The sequence below is a fragment of the Salvelinus alpinus genome, chromosome 1 (assembly GCF_045679555.1).
Source record: "Salvelinus alpinus chromosome 1, SLU_Salpinus.1, whole genome shotgun sequence".
Lineage (NCBI taxonomy): Eukaryota > Metazoa > Chordata > Actinopteri > Salmoniformes > Salmonidae > Salvelinus > Salvelinus alpinus.
This window is the reverse complement of record NC_092086.1, coordinates 50,345,385-50,369,832: the sequence shown is the minus strand read 5'-3', so window position 1 is coordinate 50,369,832 and position 24,448 is coordinate 50,345,385. Positions and strand designations below refer to the sequence as shown.

Genomic DNA, 24,448 nt, shown 5'->3' with positions numbered 1-24,448 from the left:
TCCTCTCAATTAAAACAAAAAAAAAGCTGTTGCACTGCAACTCACTGCCTTCCTGAAGACAAACAATGTATGTGAAACACTTCAGTATGGTTTTAGACCTCATCATAGCACTGAGACTGCACTTGTGGTAAATGACCTTTTAATGGCGTCAGACCAAGGCTCTGCACCTGTCCTCGTGCTCCTAGACCTTAGTGCTGCTTTTGATACCATCGATCACCACATTATTTTGGAGCGATTGGAAACCCAAATTGGTGTACACGGACAAGTTCTGGCCTGGTTTAGATCTTAACCAGCGGGAAAGATATCAGTTTGTCTCTGTGGATGGTTTGTTCTCTGACAAATCAACTGTACATTTCGGTGTTCCTCAAGGTTAGTTTTAGGACCACTATTGTTTTCACTATATATTTTACCTCTTGGTGATGTCATTCAGAAACATAATGTTAACTTTCACTGCTATGCGGATGATACACAGCTGTACATTTAGATGAAACATGGTGAAGCCTCACAATTGTCCTCCCTGGAAGCCTGTGTTTCAGACATAAGGAAGTGGATGGCAGCAAATGTTTTACTTTTTATATTTTTTTACCCCCCCCCTTTTTCTCCCCAATTTCGTGGTATCCAATTGTTAGTAGTTACTATCTTGTCTCATCGCTACAACTCCCGTACGGACTCGGGAGAGACGAAGGTCGAAAGCCATGCGTCCTCCGAAACACAACCCAACCAAGCCGCACTGCTTCTTAACACAGCGTGCATCCACCCGGAAGCCAGCCGCACCAATGTGTCGGAGGAAACACCGTGCACCTGGCGACCTTGGTTAGCGTGCACTGCGCCCGGCCCGCCACAGGAGTCGCTGGTGCGCGATGAGACAAGGATATCCCTACCGGCCAAACCCTCCCTAACCCGGACGATGCTAGGCCAATTGTGCGTCGCCCCACGGACCTCCCAGTCGCGGCCGGCTGCGACAGAGCCTGGGCGCGAACCCAGAGTAAATGTTTTACTTTTAAACTCAGACAAAACAGAGATGCTAGTTCTAGGTCCCAAGAACCAAGAGATCTTCTGTTGGATCTGACAATTAATCTTGATGGTTGTACAGTCATCTCAAATAAAACTGAAGGACCTCGGCGTTACTCTGGACACTGATCTCTCTCGACGAATATATATCAAGACTGTTTCAAGGACAGCTTTTTTCCATCTACGTAATATTGCAAAAATCTGACATTTTCTGTCCAAAAATTATGCAGAAAAATGTATCCATGCTCTCTTTCTCTCTTTTCTCGGAGGACCTGAGCCCTAGGACCATGCCTTAACACTACCTGGCCTGATGACTCCTTGCTCCTCCACCTGGTCGTGCTGCTACTCCAGTTTCAAATTTTTTGACTGCGGCTATGGAACCCTGACCTGCTCACCGGACGTACTAACTTGTCCCGTACCTGCTGTTTTCGACTCTCTCTAATGTACCTGCTGTCTAACCGTGAATGATCGGCTATGAAAAGCCAACTGACATTTACTCCTGAGGTGCTGACCTGTTGCACCCTCTACAACCACTGTGATTATTATTATTTGACCCTGCTGGCCATCTTTGAACGTTTGAACATCTTCGCCATGTACTGTTACAATCTCCACCCGGCACAGCCAGAAGAGGACTGGCCACCCCTCAGAACCTGGTTCCTCGCTTGGTTTCTTCCTAGGTTCCTGCCTTTCTAGGGTGTTTTTCCTAGCCACCGTGCTTCTACAGTTGAAGTCGGAAGATTACAAACACTTAGGTTGGAGTCATTAACTTGTTTTTCAACCACTCCACAAGTTTCTTGTTAACAAACTATAGTTTTGGCAAGTCGGTTAAGACATCTACTTTGTGGATGACACAAGTAATTTTTCCAACAATTGTTTACAGACAGATTATTTCACTTAACTCACTGTATCACAATTCCAGTGGGTCAGAAGTTTACATACACTAACTTGACTGTGCCTTTAAACAAATTGGAAAATTCCCATAAATTATAGCATGTTTGGTTCATCCTTGGGAGCAATTCCCAAGTGCCTGAAGGTACCACGTTCATCTGTACAAACAATAGTACAAAAGTATAAACACCATGGGACCACGCAGCCGTCATACCGCTCAGGAAGGAGACGCATTCTGTCTCCTAGAGATGAACGTACTTTGGTGCGAAAAGTGCAAATCAATCCTAGAACAACAGCAATGGACCTTGTGAAGATGTTGGAGAAAACATGTACAAAAGTATCTATATCCACAGTAAAACGAGTCCTATATCGACATAACCTGAAAAGCCACTCAGCAAGGAAGAAGCCACTGCTCCAAAACCACAAAAAAAAAGCCAGACTACGGTTTGCAACTGCACATGGGGACAAAGATCGTACTATTTGGAGAAATGTCCTCTGGTCGGATGAAACAAAAATAGAACTGTTTGGCCATAATGACCATCGTTATGTTTGGAGGAAAAGGGGGAGGCATGCAAGCCAAAGAACACTATCCCAACCGTGAAGAACCAGGGTTGGCAGCATCATGTTGTGGGGGTGCTTTGCTGCAGGAGGGACTGGTGCACTTCACAAAATAGATGGCATCACGAGGGAGGAAAACTAACTGACCTAAGACAGGGAATTTATACTAGGATTAAAAGTCAGGAATTGTAAAACAAAAGTTTAAATGTAAATGTATTTGGCTAAACTTCCGACTTCAACTGTACATCTGCATTGTTTGCTGTTTGGGGTTTTAGGATGGGTTTCTGTATACCACTTTGACATCGGCGGATGTCAAAAAGGGCTTTATAAATCAAATTTAGATTTATTGATTGATTGATTGTGCTGATGGTGTCAGGTTCTGGCATTTAGATTGCCACAGACATGTACATGTCCCTGGGCCTGGAAATGATTGATTTCACCCTCCAGGATGGAGAAGCTGTCTTAATTAAAGCATGGGGATTCTAGTGGGGGATATAGGTAGCACACAGGAGAACATTTGTATCTGTTAAGATAATTTCCTTTTGAATTTCTAGCCAAATGTAAAATGTTCCTGTTTTGATTAATTTAATAGAGTGACTTAGCTGGTATGCTAATTTGGTATAGAACAGACCTAAGTCCCTTCCCTGTTTCACACCTGGCAGTTTGGTAGATGGGACTACCAGCTCTTTGTAACCTAGAGGGCAGGGCAACCAGTGGGTCTGTCTCCTCTATACCATGTTTCTTGTAGGATGACAATGTCTGTATTTCTGATTTATTTGATAAAGTCCAGGTTCCTGCTCTTTAGGCCAAAGGCAGATGACCTCTGGCCTTGGATATTCCAGGATGAGATAGTGAAGGCTTTGTGTTCCATAAAGTGTCCAATGCTGTTGGTCGTGTGGTTTCTCTCTCAGCCCAGGCCCTACATGACTGGCGAAAAGCGTCGCCTGACAAGCGCTGGTTTCACCGTCAGCTCATCTTTCATCCCCCAACAGCCACCTGGAATTAATACAGACATCCCTGTGAGGATGTTCCATACATGTTCCATGAGGACTTAGTCTTAGTGTGATCTGGAGAGCCAGGCAGGTTACACTCCGGAACAGCTGTGTGTGTGTGTGTGTCCACCTCTTATCTCTCTGTTTCTCATCTCTCTCCCCACGACAAGACAGACGAATGCAGTTGTATCTCAGAATAGTCTTCTCTATGTGGATGAGTACATGTTTGTTTGTGTGTGGGGGGGAATGCTTGCAGATGTTGTTTAGTCAATAGTTCAAATGTTTGCAAGTGAGGGAGAACTTTTAGATGCTAGTACAGTGTGGTGTATGTGAGGGTGACTTGAGGACAGTGTTATTTGTGGTTAAGACACACACGCATACAAATAGGCATTAGGCCTATACACAATGTATATCTTCGTTATAAAAACACACACTCCAGAACAGTAACAGCGCTCATCTCTCTCTATGGCCCAAAAGGAGAAGTGAGAAATTCTTAAAACTGCAGAGATTGGAGGGTGGGTGAGGAGGGACAGGGGGGTGCCTGGTAGGGCTGTCTGTAGATTAGACCACCTGTTCCACTGTGGAACACACACACTCATTCCCTCCCTTTATCTTGCTCTCTCTCCCTTTCGCTCTCTCTTATTATCTTTTTATAACTACCCACTCTTGTCTTCTCTCCCCCAATCTCACCCCTTTCACTCCGAACGCCTGGGTCCTAGCTGACTGCATTCCATCTATGGGAAACAGACAAAACAATCTGCCAGAACTTTGGCAGAGAGCCACAGCACACATAAAGACAGAAACACACACACACACAGAGGGACACACACACACAGAGGGACACACACACACACAGAGGGACACACACACACAGAGGGACACACACACACAGAGGGACACACACACACAGAGGGACACACACACACAGAGGGACACACACACACAGAGGGACACACACACACACAGAGGGACACACACACACACAGAGGGACACACACACACACAGAGGGACACACACACACACAGAGGGACACACACACACAGAGGGACACACACACACACAGAGGGACACACACACACACAGAGGGACACACACACACACAGAGGGACACACACACACACAGAGGGACACACACACACACAGAGGGACACACACACACACAGAGGGACACACACACACACAGAGGGACACACACACACACACAGAGGGATACACACACACACAGAGGGACACACACACACACAGAGGGACACACACACACACAGAGGGACACACACACACACAGAGGGACACACACACACACACAGAGGGACACACACACACACACAGAGGGACACACACACACACACAGAGGGACACACACACACACACAGAGGGACACACACACACACACAGAGGGACACACACACACACACACAGAGGGACACACACACACACACAGAGGGACACACACACACACACAGAGGGACACACACACACACACAGAGGGACACACACACACACACAGAGGGACACACACACACACACAGAGGGACACACACACACACACAGAGGGACACACACACACACACAGAGGGACACACACACACACACACAGAGGGACACACACACACACACACAGAGGGACACACACACACACACACAGAGGGACACACACACACACACACAGAGGGACACACACACACACACACAGAGGGACACACACACACACACACAGAGGGACACACACACACACACACAGAGGGACACACACACACACACACAGAGGGACACACACACACACACACAGAGGGACACACACACACACACACAGAGGGACACACACACACACACACAGAGGGACACACACACACACACACAGAGGGACACACACACACACACACAGAGGGACACACACACACACACACAGAGGGACACACACACACACACACAGAGGGACACACACACACACACAGAGGGACACACACACACACACACAGAGGGACACACACACACACACACAGAGGGACACACACACACACACACAGAGGGACACACACACACACACACAGAGGGACACACACACACACACACAGAGGGACACACACACACACACACAGAGGGACACACACACACACACACACAGAGGGACACACACACACACACAGAGGGACACACACACACACACAGAGGGACACACACACACACACAGAGGGACACACACACACACACAGAGGGACACACACACACACACAGAGGGACACACACACACACACAGAGGGACACACACACACACACACAGAGGGACACACACACACACACACAGAGGGACACACACACACACACACAGAGGGACACACACACACACACACAGAGGGACACACACACACACAGAGGGACACACACACACACAGAGGGCACACACACACACACACACAGAGGGACACACACACACACACACAGAGGGACACACACACACACACACACAGAGGGACACACACACACACACACACACAGAGGGACACACACACACACACACACAGAGGGACACACACACACACACACACAGAGGGACACACACACACACACACACAGAGGGACACACACACACACACACACAGAGGGACACACACACACACACACACAGAGGGACACACACACACACACACACAGAGGGACACACACACACACACACACAGAGGGACACACACACACACACACACAGAGGGACACACACACACACACACACAGAGGGACACACACACACACACACACAGAGGGACACACACACACACACACACAGAGGGACACACACACACACACACAGAGGGACACACACACACACACACACAGAGGGACACACACACACACACACACAGAGGGACACACACACACACACACACAGAGGGACACACACACACACACACACAGAGGGACACACACACACACACACACAGAGGGACACACACACACACACACACAGAGGGACACACACACACACACACACAGAGGGACACACACACACACACAGAGGGACACACACACACACACAGAGGGACACACACACACACACGAGGGACACACACACACACAGAGGGACACACACACACACAGAGGGACACACACACACACACACAGAGGGACACACACACACACACACACACACAGAGGGACACACACACACACACACACAGAGGGACACACACACACACACACACAGAGGGACACACACACACACACACAGAGGGACACACACACACACACACAGAGGGACACACACACACACACACAGAGGGACACACACACACACACACACACACAGACAAACACACACACACAGGGACACACACACACACAGAGGGACACACACACACACACACACACAGAGGGACACACACACACACACACACAGAGGGACACACACACACACAGAGGGACACACACACACACAGAGGGACACACACACACACAGAGGGACACACACACACACAGAGGGACACACACACACACAGAGGGACACACACACACACAGAGGGACACACACACACACAGAGGGACACACACACACACAGAGGGACACACACACACACAGAGGGACACACACACACACAGAGGGACACACACACACACAGAGGGACACACACACACACAGAGGGACACACACACACACAGAGGGACACACACACACACACACACACAGAGGGACACACACACACAGAGGGACACACACGTGTCACCTTGTGTCTAAGAGCAGGCCTCCAGGGAGTGGTGTACAGACAGAGGAGTAAACACAGAGCTAGGTGCGCATCCCAAATGGCACCCTACTTCCTATATAGGGCACTACATTTGACCAGAGCCCGATGGACCCTGGTCAAAAGTACTCCACTCTGTAGAGAATAGGGTGGTATTTGGGATGCCGCCTTAGTATATCCACAGTGGCACAGCAATAACAGTACAGGGGCCAGGAGGGAACTCCATCCCTACATCCTAGCCCCATTCTCTATCTATCTGTACTTACATAGAATGTAATGTATGAAGACCCACACCATCTTATAAACAAGACTGAGGCTCTGTACAGGACATACAGTATGTACAGGACATATTAGGAGTGTCTGCAACTGGCTCATACATACATACATACATACAGTTGAAGTCGGAAGTTTACATACACCTTAGCCAAATACATTTCAACTCAGTTTTTCACAATTCCTGACATTTTAATCCTAGTAAAAATGCCCTGTCTTAGGTCAGTTAGGATCACCACTTTATTTTTAGAATATGAAATGTCAGAAGAATAGTTGAGAGAACTATTTATTTCAGCTTTTATTTATTTCATCACATTCCCAGTGGGTCAGAAGTTTACAACACTCAATTATTATTGGGTAGCATTGCCCTTAAATTGTTTCACTTGGGTCAAATGTTTTGGGTAGCCTTCCACAAGCTTCCCACAATAAGTTGGGTGAATTGTGGCCCATTCCTCCTGACAGACCTGGTGTAACTGAGTCAGGTTTGTAGGCCTCCTTGCTCGCACACACTTTTTCAGTTCTGCCCACACATTTTCTATGGGATTGAGGTCAGGGCTTTATGATGGCCACTCCAATACCTTAACTTTGTTGTCCTTAAGCCATTTTGCCACAACTTTGGAAGTATGCTTTGGGTCATTGTCCAATTTGGAAGACCCATTCGCGACAAAGCTTTAACTTCCTGACTGATGTCTTGATGATGCTTCAATATATCCACATAATTTTCCTGCCTCATGATGCCATCTATTTTGTGAAGTGCACCAGTCCCTCCTGCAGCAAAGCACCCCCACAACATGATACTGCCACCCCCGTGCTTCACGCTTCCTGAGCGGTATGACGGCTGCGTGGTTCCATGGGGTTTATACTTGCGTACTATTGTTTGTACAGATGAACGTGGTACCTTCAGGTGTTTGAAAATTGCTCCCAAGGATGAACCAGACTTGTGGAGGTCTACAAATTTTTTTTTCTGAGGTCTTGGCTGATTTCTTTTGATTTCCCCATGATGTCAAGCAAAGGGGCACTGAGTTTGAAGGTAGGCCTTGAAATATATCCACAGGTACACCTCCAATTGACTCAAATGATGTCAATTAGCCTATCAGAAGCTTCTAAAGCCATGACATAATTTTCTGGAATTTTCCAAGCTGTTTAAAGGCACAGTCAACTTAGTGGATGTAAACTTCTGACCCACTGGAATTGTGATACAGTGAATTATGTGAAATAATCTGTCTGTAAACAATTGTTGGAAAAATTACTTGTGTCATGCACAAAGTAGATGTCCTAACCGTCTTGCCAAAACTAGTTTGTTAACAATAATTTTGTGGAGTGGTTGAAAAACTAGTTTTAATGACTCCAACCTAAGTGTATGTACATTTTTGACTTCCAACTGTACATACATACACACACACACGACCTGGTCAAAAGTATGTGGACACCCCTTCAAATGAGTGGATTCGGCTATTTCAGCCACACCCGTGTATAAAATCGAGCACACCGCCATGCAATCTCCATAGACAAACATTGGCAGTAAAAAGGCCTTACTGAGGAGCTCAGTGACTTTCAACGTGGCACTGACATAGGATGCCACCTTTCCAACAAGTCAGTTCATCGTCTGTCTGCGGTTGCAACACTCCACACACCACACTGCCTCGGGAGCTTCATGAAATGGGTTTCCATGGCCGAGCAGCCGCACACAAGCATAAGATCACCATGCACAACACCAAGCGTCGGCTGGAGTGGTGTAAAGCTCGCCACCATTGGAGCAGTGGAAACACATTCTCTGGAGTGATGAATCACATCCCACCATCTGGCAGTCTGACGGACGAATCTCGGTTTGGCAGATGCCAGGAGATTGCTACCTGCTCCAATGCATAGTGTCAACTGTAAAGTTTGGTGGAGGAGGAATAATGGTCTGGGGCTGTTTTCCATGGTTCGGGCTAGGCCCCTTAGTTCCAGTGAAGGGAAATCTTAACGCTACAGCATACAATGACATTCTAGATGATTCTGTGCTTCCAACTTTGAGGAACGCCCTTTCCTGTTTCAGCATGACAATGCCCCTGTGCACAAAGCGAGGTACATACAGAAATGGTTTGTCGAGATTGGTGTAGAAGAACTTGACTGGCCTGCACAGAGCCCTGACCTCAACCCCATCTAACACTTTTGGGATGAATTGGAACACCAACTACGGGCAACGCCTAATTGCCCAACATCTGTGCCCGACCTCACTAATGGTCTTGTGAGTGAATGGATGCAACTCCCCGCTGCAATATTCCAACATCTAGTGGAAAGCCTTCCCATAAGAGTGGAGGCTGTTATAGCAGCAAAGGGGGGGGGGGGGGGGGGGTTCAACTCTATATTAATGCCCATAATTTTGGAATGAGATGTTCGACTAGCAGGTGTTCACATACTTTTGGCCATGTAGTGTACCTACGCAGACATATATATTTCATATGACTCATTCTATAGGCGCACTACACAGAAACCCTTGGTCTTTTGCCCATGCCCTCCCCATTTCCCCCAAAGACCCATTGTAAACTTTCCCCTTTGACCTCCCCCCAGCCTGACCCAGCCTGTGAGCAGCATCAACCAGCTCCAGCTCTGAGGGCAGGTTGAGCTGGGATTGACATGCACAGCCACAGCCCTGATCAGACCGGAGCGGAGCTGATCAGAGCCCACAGGGTTCACTGAGGTCTCCCTAAATGACTATTGATTGGCCTGCCTGCCTGGTTCTCCCTACCCATGGTGCATTGCAGTGGGTCTGGCTGTGCGGCCGCGTGCCCCCAGGCAGGGTTCTCATTCTCAGTGCAGAGCGTGCAGAGTAAAGAGAGCACACTTTACACACATGCATACAGCGGCTTGCGAAACTATTCACCCCCTTGGCATTGTTCCTATTTTGTTGCCTTACAACCTTGAATTAAAATTGATTTTTGGGGGGTTTGTATCATTTGATTTACACAACTTGCCTACCACTTTGAAGACGCAAAATATTTCTATTGTGAAACAAACAAGAAATAAAACAAAAAAACAGAACTTAAGCGTGCATAACTAACTATTCACCCTCCCAAAGTCAATACTTTGTAGAGAAACCTTTTGCAGCAATTACAGCTGCAAGTCTCTTGGGGTATGTCTCTATAAGCTTGGCACATCTAACCACTGGGATTTTTTCCCATTATTCAAGGCAAAACTGCTCCAGCTCCTTCAAGGTGGATGGGTTCCGCTGGTGTACAGCAATCTTTAAGTCATACCACAGATTCTCAATTGGATTGAGGTCTGGGCTTTGACTAGGCCATTCCAAGACATTTTAACGTTTCCCCTTAAACCACTCGAGTGTTGCTTAGGGTCATTGTCCTGCTGGAAGGTGAACCTCCGTCCCAGTCTCAAATCTCTGGGAAACTGAAACAGGTTTCCCTCAAGAATTTCCCTGTATTTAGCGCCATCCATCATTCCTTCAATTCTGACCAGTTTCTCAGTTCCCGCCGATGAAAAACATCCCCACAGCATGATGGTGTTCTTGGGGTAATGAGAGGTGTTGGGTTTGCGCCAGACTCAGCGTTTTCCTTGATGACCAAAAATATACATTTTAGTCTCATCTGACCAGAGTACCTTCTTCCATATGTTTGGGGAGTCTCCCACATGCCTTTTGGCGAACACCAAACGTGTTTGCTTTTTTTTTCTTTAAGCAATGGCTTTTTTTCTGGCCACTCTTCCGTAAAGCCCAGCTCTGTGGAGTGCACGGCTTAAAGTGGTCCTATGGACAGATACTCCAATCTCCGCTGTGGAGCTTTGCAGTTCCTTCATGGTTATCTTTGGTCTCTTTGTTGCCTCTGTGATTATTGTCCTCCTTGCCTGGTCCGTGAGTTTTGGTGGGGGGCCCTTTAATAATGGATTTAATGGTGCTCCGTGGGATGTTCAAAGTTTCTGATCTTTTTTTATAACCCAACCCTGATCTGTACTTCTCCACAACTTTGTCCCTGACCTGTTTGGAGAGCTCCTTGGTCTTCATGGTGCCCCTTGCTTGGTGGTGCCCCTTGCTTTGTGGTGTTGCAGACTCTGGGGTCTTTCAGAACATGTATATATACTAAGATCATGTGACAGATATTTCACACAGGTGGACTTTATTTAACTAATTATGTGACTTCTGAAGGTAATTGGTTGCACCAGATCTTATTTAGGGGATTCATAGCAAAGGGGGTGAATACATATGCGCACACCACTTTTCCGTTTTTAATGTTGAATTTTTTTTTAAACAAGTTTATTTTTATTTTGTGTATGTCCATTACATGAAATCCAAATTAAAATCAATTTAAATTACAGGTTGTAATGCAACAAAATAGGAAAAACACCAAGGGGGGGTGAATACTTTTGCAAGGCACTGTACATACAGACACACACACTTACCGAGGAGATATGCGTTAAAGTGCCCTGTGTGGCCTCTGCTCTCTGGTAAAAACAAACACAGATAGGTCTCCTCCTGCGGGGGAGGGAGGAGTGTTGCACTAGCCCTTCACTGTTGCCTGTCCTTGATCTGTTCACACACACTCCTTATATAACCAGCCTCTTCCTGTCCCTCTGTGGGCCGCTACTCTCCTTATAACTCACTCATGGAAATGTGTGTGTGTGTGTGTGTGAGAGAGAAACAGAGAGACCACAGTAATGTGACTTTGCATACATGTCATTCCACTAAGTCTCTATAGTAAACACACGTTGTTTGTTTATATTGCCATAATGCTGCTGTTTATACTGACAAACAGCTTCTCAGATGTTCCTCCTCTTTTAAGGGTCCGATGTCATCAGGAGACGTGTTCCCCAACTTTGAAGCAGAAACAACCATCGGCGAGATCAAATGACTCCTCTGGAAACTCTAATGTCCAATGTCACCTCAAAGAGTCCACACCCATGCAACTGAAGAGACAGCCCATCACAAGTACAAATAGAATGTAGAAATAAAAATGACAATTTCCATAGAATTGAATAACATTAAAAAAACAGACTATCCATGACAATGACATCAGAGCCGAGCTCTGCACCAAAGCCATGTCATGTCAGCATACTATAAATAGTATTGTTTCCTGTTTGCTGCACTGAGGTAGTGTAAGCTACCCCCAGCCACTGATGCAAACACTGTAGTAGTAAGCTCTGTTGTTGTACATGTACAGTGGTATGACCCCAAAACGAGAAGCTCCCTCTGGCTGCGTGGGACACAGTACAGAAGCACACTGTGTGATTGCCCCAGCCAATCTCTGAAATGAGAAACTAGGCTAACAAATGGAGCACACACACACACACAATGAAATCAGATTCTCGTGCGCACACAGACGGATGCTGGCTGGCAGTGATGATGTCACCTCTACTAGAGTGGGGGGCTAGCGTCACCTTGGCAGACTTACAGGATGGGCATGGAAAGTACACCATGGTTGCATCCCAAATGGAACCCTATTCCCTTTATAGTGCACTACTTTTAACCAGGGCCCAACGGGTTTGGGTCAAAAGTAGTGCACTATATAGGGACTAGGGTGCCATTTGAAACGCAGAGCAGTTGTCCCCCCCGTGGTCCTTATGAATCATTCACCCTGTCCTGAGGGTGTGAGGAGTAGCCCCCTAAAACGTGTTGTTTACAACCACAAACACACCACCTCGGGGTAGAATGGGGTATGAGGTAATCAATGACCAGGGGATACACTGTCTGGGGGAGAGAAGAGAAGGGACTCGTGCCTGTGCTCCTTGCCGTCCCCCAGACAGCTCTCCTCTCTTCCTACTCATTCATCACTCTTTCAGGTCCTAGCAGCTAGTCTGCTGCATCCCTGGGCTGCCTCCAGCCAGACAACACATATAACAGAGACAGAGTCCAGTTTAACATCAGATACAACCAGACTACAGAGCCCAGCCTAACATCAGATACAGCCAGACTACAGAGTCCAGCCTAACATCAGATACAACCAGACTACAGAGTCCAGTCTAACATCAGATACAACCAGACTACAGAGTCCAGCCTAACATCAGATACAGCCAGACTACAGAGTCCAGCCTAACATCAGATACAGCCAGACTACAGAGTCCAGTCTAAGATCAGATACAGCCAGACTACAGAGTCCAGCCTAACATCAGATACAGCCAGACTACAGAGTCCAGTCTAACATCAGATACAGCCAGACTACAGAGTCCAGCCTAACATCAGATACAACCAGACTAGAGTCCAGCCTAACATCAGATACAACCAGACTACAGAGTCCAGTCTAACATCAGATACAACCAGACTACAGAGTTCAGCCTAACATCAGATACAACCAGACTAAAGAGTTCAGCCTGACATCAGATACAACCAGACTACAGAGTCCAGTCTAACATCAGTCTCATCAACCTCAGCCAAGCACAGGCCCCAACTGGACAGGGCCATAGAAGTGTATGAGGTGACTATACTGTAAGCCCTAATGGGGTGATGGAGGCTACCTGATGGCAAAGGTAAAGGCTGGGTCATAGATGGCCCTTTCCCTGATCTCTACTACTCCATCCACTCTCAGGTCATTACGGCGTGGATGAAAACTGATGACAGCTCATGTAAACACCACAGAATGTGTGAATGCCAGCAGAGAAGATAGTATCACAGATCTAGCCTACATAAATACTGAGTGTACCAAACATTAAGAACACCTTCCTAATATTGAGTTGCACCCCTCACCCCCTTCGCCCTCAGAACAGCCTCAATTTTTCGGGGCATGGACTCTACAAGGTGTCGAAAAGCGTCGCACAGGGATGCTGGGTCATGTTGACTCCAATGCTTCCCAGCAGCGTTGCAGTTCTCGACACAAACCGGTGCGCCTTGCACCTACTACCATACCCCGTTCAAAGGCACTTAAATATTTTGTCTTGCCCATTCACCCTCTGAATGGCACACATACACAATCCATGTCTCAATTGTCTCATGGCTTAGAAATCCTTCTTTAACCCGTCTCCTCCCCTTCATCTACACTGATTGAAGTGGATTTAACAAGTGACATCAACAAGGGATCATAGCTTTCACCTGGTCTAGGTCATGGAAAGAGCAAGTGTTGATAATGTTTTGTACACTCAGTGTATATGACATGTGTCCTACAAACATGTATTTACGGACTTTTATACACTGGGTGGTGTGAGCCCTGAATGCTGATTGGCTGAAAGCCATGGTATATCAGACCATATACCACGTATACCACTGCTCTAATTACGTTGCTAACCAGTTTATAATAGCACTAAGGCTCCTCTGGTGTTTGTGGTATATGGCCAATATACCATGGCTAAGGGCTGTATCCAGGCACTCCGCGTTGCGTCGTGCAAAAGGAACAGCCCTTAGCCGTGGTATATTGGACATATACAACACCCCCCTGGCCTTATTTCTTAAATATATGTTTGCACACACATCTAGACATTTGCAACATTGAAATGGAGACATTGGACACCAATAATTACACAGCCACACATTGTATTATGCTATCCTATAGAATACTGTAGTGGTTTCTCCCTATGTCTCATTATCACAGCATCCCTATGGAGTAGAAGGCAAACAAGTGGAGAGAGCACAGGAACAGGTGATGCACTGACACGTATAAGGCTGATGGCATACAAACTGCCATAGAAACACACCGTCACAGACCATGACTGTACCATGATGACCCCATAGAAAGAATTACTAGAATTTGTTTCTATGAATGACCCCCTCATACATGATACACACACACACACACACAGCTTTGCTTTCGTGAAATTGTAGGACTTTTTGGTGTGTCAAAATGTTTGACCATTAAAAATCATATTTCCCCTAACCCTAGCCCCTAAACGTAACCCTTAAGCTTAAAATAGCATTTGAACAAATTCAGGACCTGAAAAAAGTCCTGACTTTTCAAAAAAGTTATGGTTTTTCTACATTTTTAGGACATTCGGGTGAATTGTTAGGACTTGGGGGTCCTGATAACATAGGAAAACAAGTACACACCGGTGAATTAACTTTTTGTGAGTGAACTTGTGGTCCTGGTTGGATAGCTCAGACAGAACGTTTGCTCATGTCTATCCTTCTACTCTGAACTCTTCTCTGTCTGAGCATCCTCGTCGGAGAGCCCTGTCGCAAGGCGTCCTCACCGTGACACCCTTCTTAAAGTCAATGGGTTAGGGTTACACACTCAGTGAAGCACACAACCATAGTAAAGCCCTGATTAGCGTTGCAATCCCCTCCATGCTAACTGATAATGTGACACGGTGCTAATTACAGGGATCTGGTTAAGAGGGTTCATCATCAAATATGCCTGCTAAACCACACCCCTGTCTCTCTCCCTCCAATTCATCCAAAGGGCTTTATTGGCATGGGAAACATACGTTTACATTGCCAAAGCAAGTAATCTCTCTCCTGTGTATTGTTGATCACAGTTCAAATCTGGGAGAAAATACATAGTATTGAATGGTATTGTCAACCCTCCAGAGGCCTGGTTGCTGGTGGTGGCTGTTTGACGACAGGCACACCCGATGGCTCCCTCCCCCGGCACGGCACCACACCGCCCCTCAGCCTGACCGGGACAGGCAGCAGTAGAAGGGGGGATCAGATACGTTAGTAGCGGCGGAGGAGAAGAAGCATGCTGTGCTGTTTGTTTTTGCCCGGGGGCCGGGGGTGTTGGGAGGGAAATAGCTGGGGTGGTGGATGTTATGAATGAATCAGAGGGTCTACTGTGTGTTTAGTGTGTGTAAGGTATGTTTATGGTGTGCGTAGGTACTACGCGGCGTTTCCCTGTCCCTCTACTCCTCCTTTCTCCTCTCTTCCTCTCCTCACCTGGTCCATGTTTTCAGCGAGCCTCCTCCCTCCTCCTGTTCTTGCTCATGGTACAGAATCACCGGCGTTTCCTTGGCTCCCCTTCGGCGTTCTTGGCTCAGTATTCCCAACTGCGATCCTCCTCTCCTCAAATAGGCAAGGCAGCCAAGCAGCCGGCGGCTGCGAATCTCTGGAGAGGCATGATTCTCCCTGTCTATACCTCACTCCTTCTCCCTCCTCTCTGTGGCTCTGACAGCCTGTGTTTATACCGCCAGTCGCTCCGCTCTTGTTCTTCCTGTCTTCTGTCGTTCTCCTGCTTGTTTCCGTGGAGCTGCGGGGGGAAACTGGGCGTGTGTGGAATCTTCACCTCTCTCACGGATAGCAGAATTACACAGAGAGAGATGACTCCCGCTCTCTCTCTCTCTCTTTCACTTGACTCGACTCCCCCTCTGTTGCTGCCCCCCTCCTCCTCTTTCCTCCCTCCTCTTTCTCTCCACTTCGCTCCTCTTTCTCTCCACATCCCTCCTCCTTCCCATCTCCCCTCCCCTCTCGCTGAAGCAACACAGAGCCAGAATGAGCAAATGAGAGAGTAGGAAGGAGGGGGTGAGAGAGGAGTGAGGAAAGGGGTTGGTCGGGCCAGACCATGTGACCCCCGGTAGAGGTCTGAGGGACTCTCTGCCAGCTGTCCAGCTAATGCCTCTCTGAAAACCTCAGTTGCCATAGAATACACCAACCAGAGGTCTCCTGGTACAAAACCATTGGCAGGATTTATGACCCCCTGCAAGGGGGGAGCATGTTGGGACATGTAGTCCTGGTAGTGTGATTATATGGATCCCTGTGCCCTTTAAGGAATGCATGTTTTTCATGGTTCTTCCCTCACTTGAATAAATATTTAGTGATGCAGTGCCACACACTGAGAGGGAGTATGGGTCAACTGTTTATATCTACCTACAGTACATGTGAATATACACAAGCATGTAAAGACAGACACACACACGCGAGGCCTGGGCATTCTTGGTCAGTCAGGACAAACACATCTTCTATAGTTTCCCTCCTCTCTCAGCCTGTACTGAGGGAAACTCCCTCCCCTCCACAACAGGAACTGAACAACTCACTGAAGGCTATGGCTAAACTTAAACACAACACTCTCTCTCCTTTCTTCTCCACTTCTTTTTCTTTCTCTGCTCTGTCTATCTCCCTACCCTTCCCTCTCCTCTATTTTATTATTACTTCCTCCTCCTCTCCCCCTTGCTGCTATATCCCTCTGTCTCCCCCACCCCTCTCTCTCTCTCCTTCCAATTCAAAGGGCTTTATTTGTCATGGGAAACATGTCTACATTTCCAAAGCAAGTGAAAGAGATAATAAACAATAAAAAATGTACAGTAAACATTACACTCACAAAAGTTCTCTCTCTCTCATTAGACTTCCTAAAGGGTTATGAGAGGTTACAGGTGCCATAGTGGAGAAATGCCATGGGGGCCATTGTGATCATACCATGCATACATACCATCATTCAATCAGTTTGTATGAAAAACTCTCCATGTTGTATATTAGCCACAACACTGCATAAAACACATGTATAGCCTACTCCATCATCCTACACATAAAAACACCATGGGCTAATCTGGTAAGCAGCGGTCTGTCCACATCTGAAAAACAAAACAGCACCTGTTCTGGCTTATTCTGATTCAACTGACACATAACATAGCTGTGACATGCTGCCTGGGTTACTGTGTGATAGATACTGCTTTCTATTGGTCTTGGTTATTTGTCTTTGTACGGGAGGCTGGATTGTCAGTAATGCACCTCTCTCTCCACCTTCTTTATCCTAATGAACAACGTCTACAGTGCTTGGAGAGCCGCAATTTCATTTGATCTTGTCATTCTAATATTCCTGTTTGAGAGAGAGAGAGAGAGAGAGAGAGAGAGAGAGAGAGAGAGAGAGAGAGAGAGAGAGAGAGAGAGAGAGAGAGAGAGAGAGAGAGAGAGAGAGAGAGAGAGAGAGAGAGAGAGAGAGAGAGAGAGAGAGAGAGAGAGAGAGAGAGAGAGAGAGAGAGAGAGAGAGAGAGAGAGAGAGAGAGAGAGAGAGAGAGAGAGAGAGAGAGAGCGCGAGAGAGAGCGCGAGAGAGAGCGCGAGAGAGAGCGAGAGAGAGTACCATAGCCTTTCTAAGATAGAACAGCAGGGGTATTGTTGCAGTGAGAGTAGTAGATTATATTATCAGCGGTGGAATGCAGAATATTTGACAGAGAGGGGCTGGCTGGGCATGGACATGTCAGGGAGAAACTTTAGTAGTGGCTGAAGGAGGTAGAGGGGGGCACCAGGGCAAAAAGAAAGTGCATTTATTGGGCTTAAAGCTGATAATGTATTTTTAGAGGGAGACAAGGGTGCTGCAGGCAGGGGGGCAAACCATCCAGAAAAAAAATCATAAATAGCCAAGATTATAATCAAATGGAAATGTATTATACCCCCTCAATATGCAATAACCCAGTCTTTAAACGAATTGACCTAGTGTAAAAGTAGGGATGAAGATTCCAGAGACTCAGGCGCTATCAGTCGTGTGGGGTGATTTCTGACGGTCATCATCATCTGTTGAATAGATGGATACAATTAGACAACCAAGATAATATTGCCTATATTCAACAAGAGTTATAATTATGTTATGATTGTGTTCAAATTCTGAAATTAGAAGCACCAATGCCATTAAGCCATAATGTTACCACTAATCAATAGATGGAATACAGTAGAAACATATGGCATCAGAGCAGGGGAATTTTGGTCTTCCTAGACCTCTTTGACATACTCATAGTTTTCAATTGGCTCTAAAAGACGCAGTATTATTATGGAATAATTATCTGATTCAATCTACAGTACATTTGCTTTGATGTATGGCTATGTATTATCTGAGTAGAGCGTGACACCTACTGGACACTTCGGGTATTGCATTAGGCCTGTCTAGGTGGTGAAGGTTGAACTCAGTTGTTTTTATATGGGCCTATAATTCCGGCTATTGACATAAAACGCCCGATCTACCGAATTTCTGCAGTATTTGAATATACATTCTGGTTTAATATTGCATTTGAAATGTATCAAAATATGGTATTATCATCTTGAGTGCCATTGTCATGCTAGGCCTATACCTGAATTTGAACTCTACTTGAATTTTTCCACATTTTGTTACATTACAGACTTCTTCTAAAATTGATTAAATCGTTTCCCCACCCCCTCATCAATCTACACACAATACCCCATAATGACAAATCAAAAACAGGTTTTTAGAAATTTGTGCACATTTATAAAAAATGAATGTGGTATGTTTTGTCATACCCGTGGTATACAGTCACATATACCACGGCTTTCACATTTACATATCACATTTACATACAGTACCAGTCAAAAGTTTGGACACACCTACTCTTTCAAGTGTTTTTCTTTATTTGTACTATTTAGTGAAGACATCAAAACTATGAAATAACACATATGGAATCATGTAGTAACCAAAAAAGTGTTAAACAAATCAAAATATATTTAAGATTTGAGACTTTAAAGTAGCCACCCTTTGCCTTGATGACAACTTTGTACACTCTTAGCATTCTCTCAACAAGCTTCATGAGGTAGTCACCTGGAATGCATTTCAATTAACAGGTGTGCCTTTGTTAATTTGTGGAATTTCTTTCCTTCTTAATGCATTTGAGCCAATCAGTTGTGTTGTGACAAGGTATTTGTATTTATTATGGTTCCCCATTAGTTCCTGCCAAGGCAGCAGCTACTCTTCCTGGGGTCCAGCAACACCAAGGCAGATAATACAATTTTTAAAACATTACAATACATTCACAGATTTCACAACACACTGTGTGCCCTCAGGCCCCTACTCCACCACTACCACATATCTACAGTACCAAATCCATGTGTGTATAGTGCGTATGTTATTGTGTGTGTGTATGCATGTCTGTGCATATGTTTGTGTTGCTTCACATTCCCCGTTGTTCCATAATTTTTTTAAATCTGTCTTTTAAATCAAATTTTACTGCTTGCATGAGTTACTTGATGTGGAATAGAGTTCTATGTAGTCATGGATCTATGTAGTAATGTGTGCCTTCCATAGTCTGTTCTGGACTTGGGGACTGTGAAGAGACCTCGTGTGGCATGTCTTGTGGGGTATGCATGGGTGTCTGAGCTGTGGGCCAGTAGTTCAAACAGACAGCTCGGTGCATTCAACATGTCAATACCTCTCACAAATACAAGTAGGGATGAAGTCAATCTCTCCTCCACTTTGAGCCAGATTGACATGCATATTATTAAAATTAGCCCTCTGTGTACATCCAAGGGCCAGCCGTGCTGCCCTGTTCTGAGACAATTGCAATACGGGTGGTATACAAAAGATAGCCCTATTTGGTAAAATACCAAGTCCATATCATGGTAAGAACAGCTCAAATAAGCAAAGAGAAGTGACAGTCCATCATTACTTTAAGACATGGTCAGTCAATCACGGAATTTTCAAGAACTTCCAAAGTTTTTTTCCAAGTGCAGTTGCAAAACCCATCAAGCGCTATGATGAAACTGGCTCTCATGAGGACCGCCACAGGAAAGGAAGACCCAGAGTTACCTCTGCTGCAGAGAATAAGTTCATTAGAGTTAACTGCACCTCAGATTGCAGCCCAAATAAATGCTTCACAGAGTTCTAGTAACAGACACATCTCAACATCAACTGTTCAGAGGAGACTGCGTGAATAAGGGCTTCATGGTCGAATTGCTGCAAAGAAACCACTACTAAAGAAGAAGATACTTGCTTGGGCCAAGAAACACAAGCAAAGGACACAATCTGTCCTTTGGTCTGATGAGTCCAAATTTGAGATTTTTCGTTCAAACCGCCGTGTCTTTTGAGACGCAGAGTAGGTGAACGGATGGTCTCCGCATGTGTGGTTCCCACCGTGAAGCATGGAGGAGGAGGTGTGATGTTGTGGGGGTGCTTTGCTGGTGACACTGTCTGTGATTTATTTAGAATGCAAGGCACACTTAACCAGCATGGCTACCACAGCATTCTGCAGCGATACGCCATCCCATCAGGTTTGTGCTTAGTGGACCTATCATTTGTTTTTCAACAGGACAATGACCCAACACACTGTGTAAGGATTATTTGACCAAGAAGGAGAGTGAAGGAGTGCTGCATCAGATGACCTGGCCTACACAATCAGCCGACCTGAACCCAATTGAGATGGTTTGGGATGAGTTGGACCGCAATGGAAAAGCAGCCAACAAGTGCTCAGCATATGTGGGAACTCCTTCAAGACTGTTGGAAAAGCATTCCAGGTGAAGCTGGTTGAGAGAATGCCAAGAGTGTGCAAAGCTGTCATCAAGGCAAAGGGTGGCTACTTTCAAGAATCTCAAACCTAAAATATATTTTCATTTGTTTAACACTTTTTTGGTTACTACATGATTCCATATGTGTTATTTCATAGTTTTTTATTATTCTACAATGTAGAAAATAGTAAAAATAAAGAAAAACACTTGAATGAGTCGGTGTGTCCAAACTTTTGATTGTTACTGTAAGTATTCAGACCCTTTACTCAGTACTTTGTTGAAGCACCTTTGGCAGCGATTACAGCCTTGAGTTTTCTTAGGTATGACGCTACAAGCTTGGCACACATGTATTTGGGGAGTTTCTCCCATTCTTCTCTGCAGATCCTCTCAAGCTCTGTCAGGTTGGATGTTGAGCATTGCTGCACAGCTATTTTCAGGTCTCTCCAGAGATGTTGATCGGGTTCAAGTCCGGGCTCTGGCTGTGCCACTCAAGGACATTCAGAGACTTGTCCCTAAGCCATTCCTGCGTTGTCTTGGCTGTGTGCTTAGGGTCGTTATCCTGTTGGAAGGGGAAACTTCACCTCAGTCTGAGGTCCTGAGTGCTCCTAAGCAGGTTTTCATCAAGGATCTCTGTACTTTTCTCCATTCATCTTTCCCTCGATCCTGACTAGTCTCACAGTCCCTGCAGCTGAAAAACATCCCCACAACATGATGCTGCCACTACCATGCTTCACCGTAGGGATGGTACCAGGTTTCCTCCAGGTGTGACGCTTGGCATTCAGGCCAATCTTGGTTTCATTAGACCAGAGAATCTTGTTTCTCCATTAGGTGGCTTTTGGCAAACTCCAACTGGGCTGTCATGTGCCTTTTACTGAGTTGCTTCCGTCTTGCCATAAAGGCCTGATTGGTGGAGTGAAGTGGGGGTGGAGTGGGGGTCGGGTTGTGGGTTGAATGTTTTGGGGAAACGCGTCGTGCAGTACAAACAGCCACGCAACATAGCAAACGTTTAATCGAAATGAACGCACCCCTGGACTGGGATCTATCCCGTGTTGCCAGATTGACAGTGAGGGCAAACACCAGTGGATGCTGTTTAGGGGAGGATGGCTAATAATGAGCGGAACGGAGCAAATGGAATGGTATAAAACAGATGTATTTGATACAATTCAAATTATTCCACTCCAGACATTATCACGAGCCTCCTGTTGCAAACACCGTTATGCATAACCTCTCGTGGGCAGATTCTGCGTGTAATTTTGCAATAATGTACTTCTGGGTAACTGAGATTACTGTTTGCAGGAGAAGGGTGTATTCATAAATCAGATTTGGTAGCAAAACATTGTCTGTTGCAAAACGTTTTAAAACTAAACCCGTTTATCCAAACGGAAAATGTTTTGCAACAAAAACAAGAGTTTATATTGGACAAGTTCAGATAGGTCCCTCCGGGTTTGAACTGTTTGCTTCCTCGAGTAAACTGCTACTGACCAAACGTTTTGCAACGCAATCCGATGAATAAATACACCCCTGGATCCAGAAATGGCATCAGTGCAGCTGGAAGACAGCAGTCCAACACTCAGACTGAATGTCAACATTAAAGATGAAGAGGAGGAAGAGAAGAACGGCAAATCTGTTTATCAATGGTATTTGTTTTTCTTTTATTTAACCTTTATTTAAATAGGCAAGAGCAGATGGTTCTAACCAGATGGTTTATCATCATAAGTTATACATCCATAAGTGATGATGACCAAGTCTAGTACAGACCAAATCAGAATGTTTATAATCAAAGCCTTTCTGGTAGCTCGGGTTGTGAGAGTCGGAAAGCCGAACTCGAGAACACATAGGAAACAACGCAGACCGCCGCCGTACTAGCTGATCTAATGAATATACTCCGTTTTTATAAAATCATCGACACCACTTTCTTGCTATAAAGATAATTTTTCTGGGTTGGTAGCTAGCTAAATAGTTTACTTCGTTCATGGAGGAAATGGAACTAAATAATAAAATGTTTATTATTTAACCCTCCACTAAATGGTCTTTCTCAACCAAACAAAAGCTAGGCTAAGCTCAACACCTGAACGTTTCTGGTGTGTGTGTGACTGAATGTTGGACATGTTCACTTAATCAGAGTCACTGTTGTGACAGTGGTACAGGCTTGGTGGGCCCATACTTTGCATTCCCAGCACTGCAACCAGACCTCCTTGGACTTGGAATTGTTAAAGTTTTCCTCGTTGGAGGAATCTGAATCTTCTGGTTCAATCTGCTTTGTTTTGTCTTTTTTCTTAATAAGCAGGACAGTTTTTAGTTGTTATTCGGTGTGGTTTGTTTTGGCTTGCTTTTTTCCAGCAGTTTTTTTAGGCAGAGCAAATTTAAAAAAAATCCTTCTAAGTGCTTGAATGGGTGTACATCAACGGTTGAAATCAGAAGAGTATTCAGGCGTTTAGCTGGCCTGGGAGGCAGCTGGAGAGATGGCCTGGGAGGCAGCTGGAGAGATGGCCTGGGAGGCAGCTGGAGAGGTGGCCAGGAAGGCAGCTGTAGAGGTGGCCTGGGAGGCAGCTGGAGAGGTGGCCTGGGAGGCAGCTGGAGAGATGGCCTGGGAGGCAGCTGGAGAGGTGGCCTGGGAGGCAGCTGGAGAGGTGGCCAGGAAGGCAGCTGGAGAGGTGGCCTGGGAGGCAGCTGGAGAGATGGCCTGGGAGGCAGCTGGAGAGGTGGCCTGGGAGGCAGCTGGAGAGATGGCCTGGGAGGCAGCTGGAGTGGTGGCCTGGGAGGCAGCTGGAGAGGTGGCCTGGGAGGCAGCTGGAGAGGTGGCCTGGGAGGCAGCTGGAGAGATGGCCTGGGAGGCAGCTGGAGAGATGGCCTGGGAGGCAGCTGGAGAGGTGGCCTGGGTGGCAGCTGGAGAGGTGGCCTGGAAGTGGGCATAAATCAGCTGCCCTCAAG

The 24,448-nt window shown here is 46.1% G+C and overlaps 1 protein-coding gene across 1 annotated transcript in view; it reads right to left on the bottom strand.

Annotated features, from left to right (window-relative positions):
- Positions 1-16,671, bottom strand: part of LOC139579137 (rho GTPase-activating protein 23-like) — a 102,052-nt gene extending 85,381 nt beyond the window's left edge. Inside the window, exon 1 of the mRNA XM_071407505.1 lies at positions 16,240-16,671. Coding sequence (XP_071263606.1) covers positions 16,240-16,248 — 9 coding nt within the window. The 5' untranslated portion in view covers positions 16,249-16,671. The remainder of the gene's footprint in view (positions 1-16,239) is intronic.
- Positions 16,672-24,448: the final 7,777 nt, after the last annotated feature.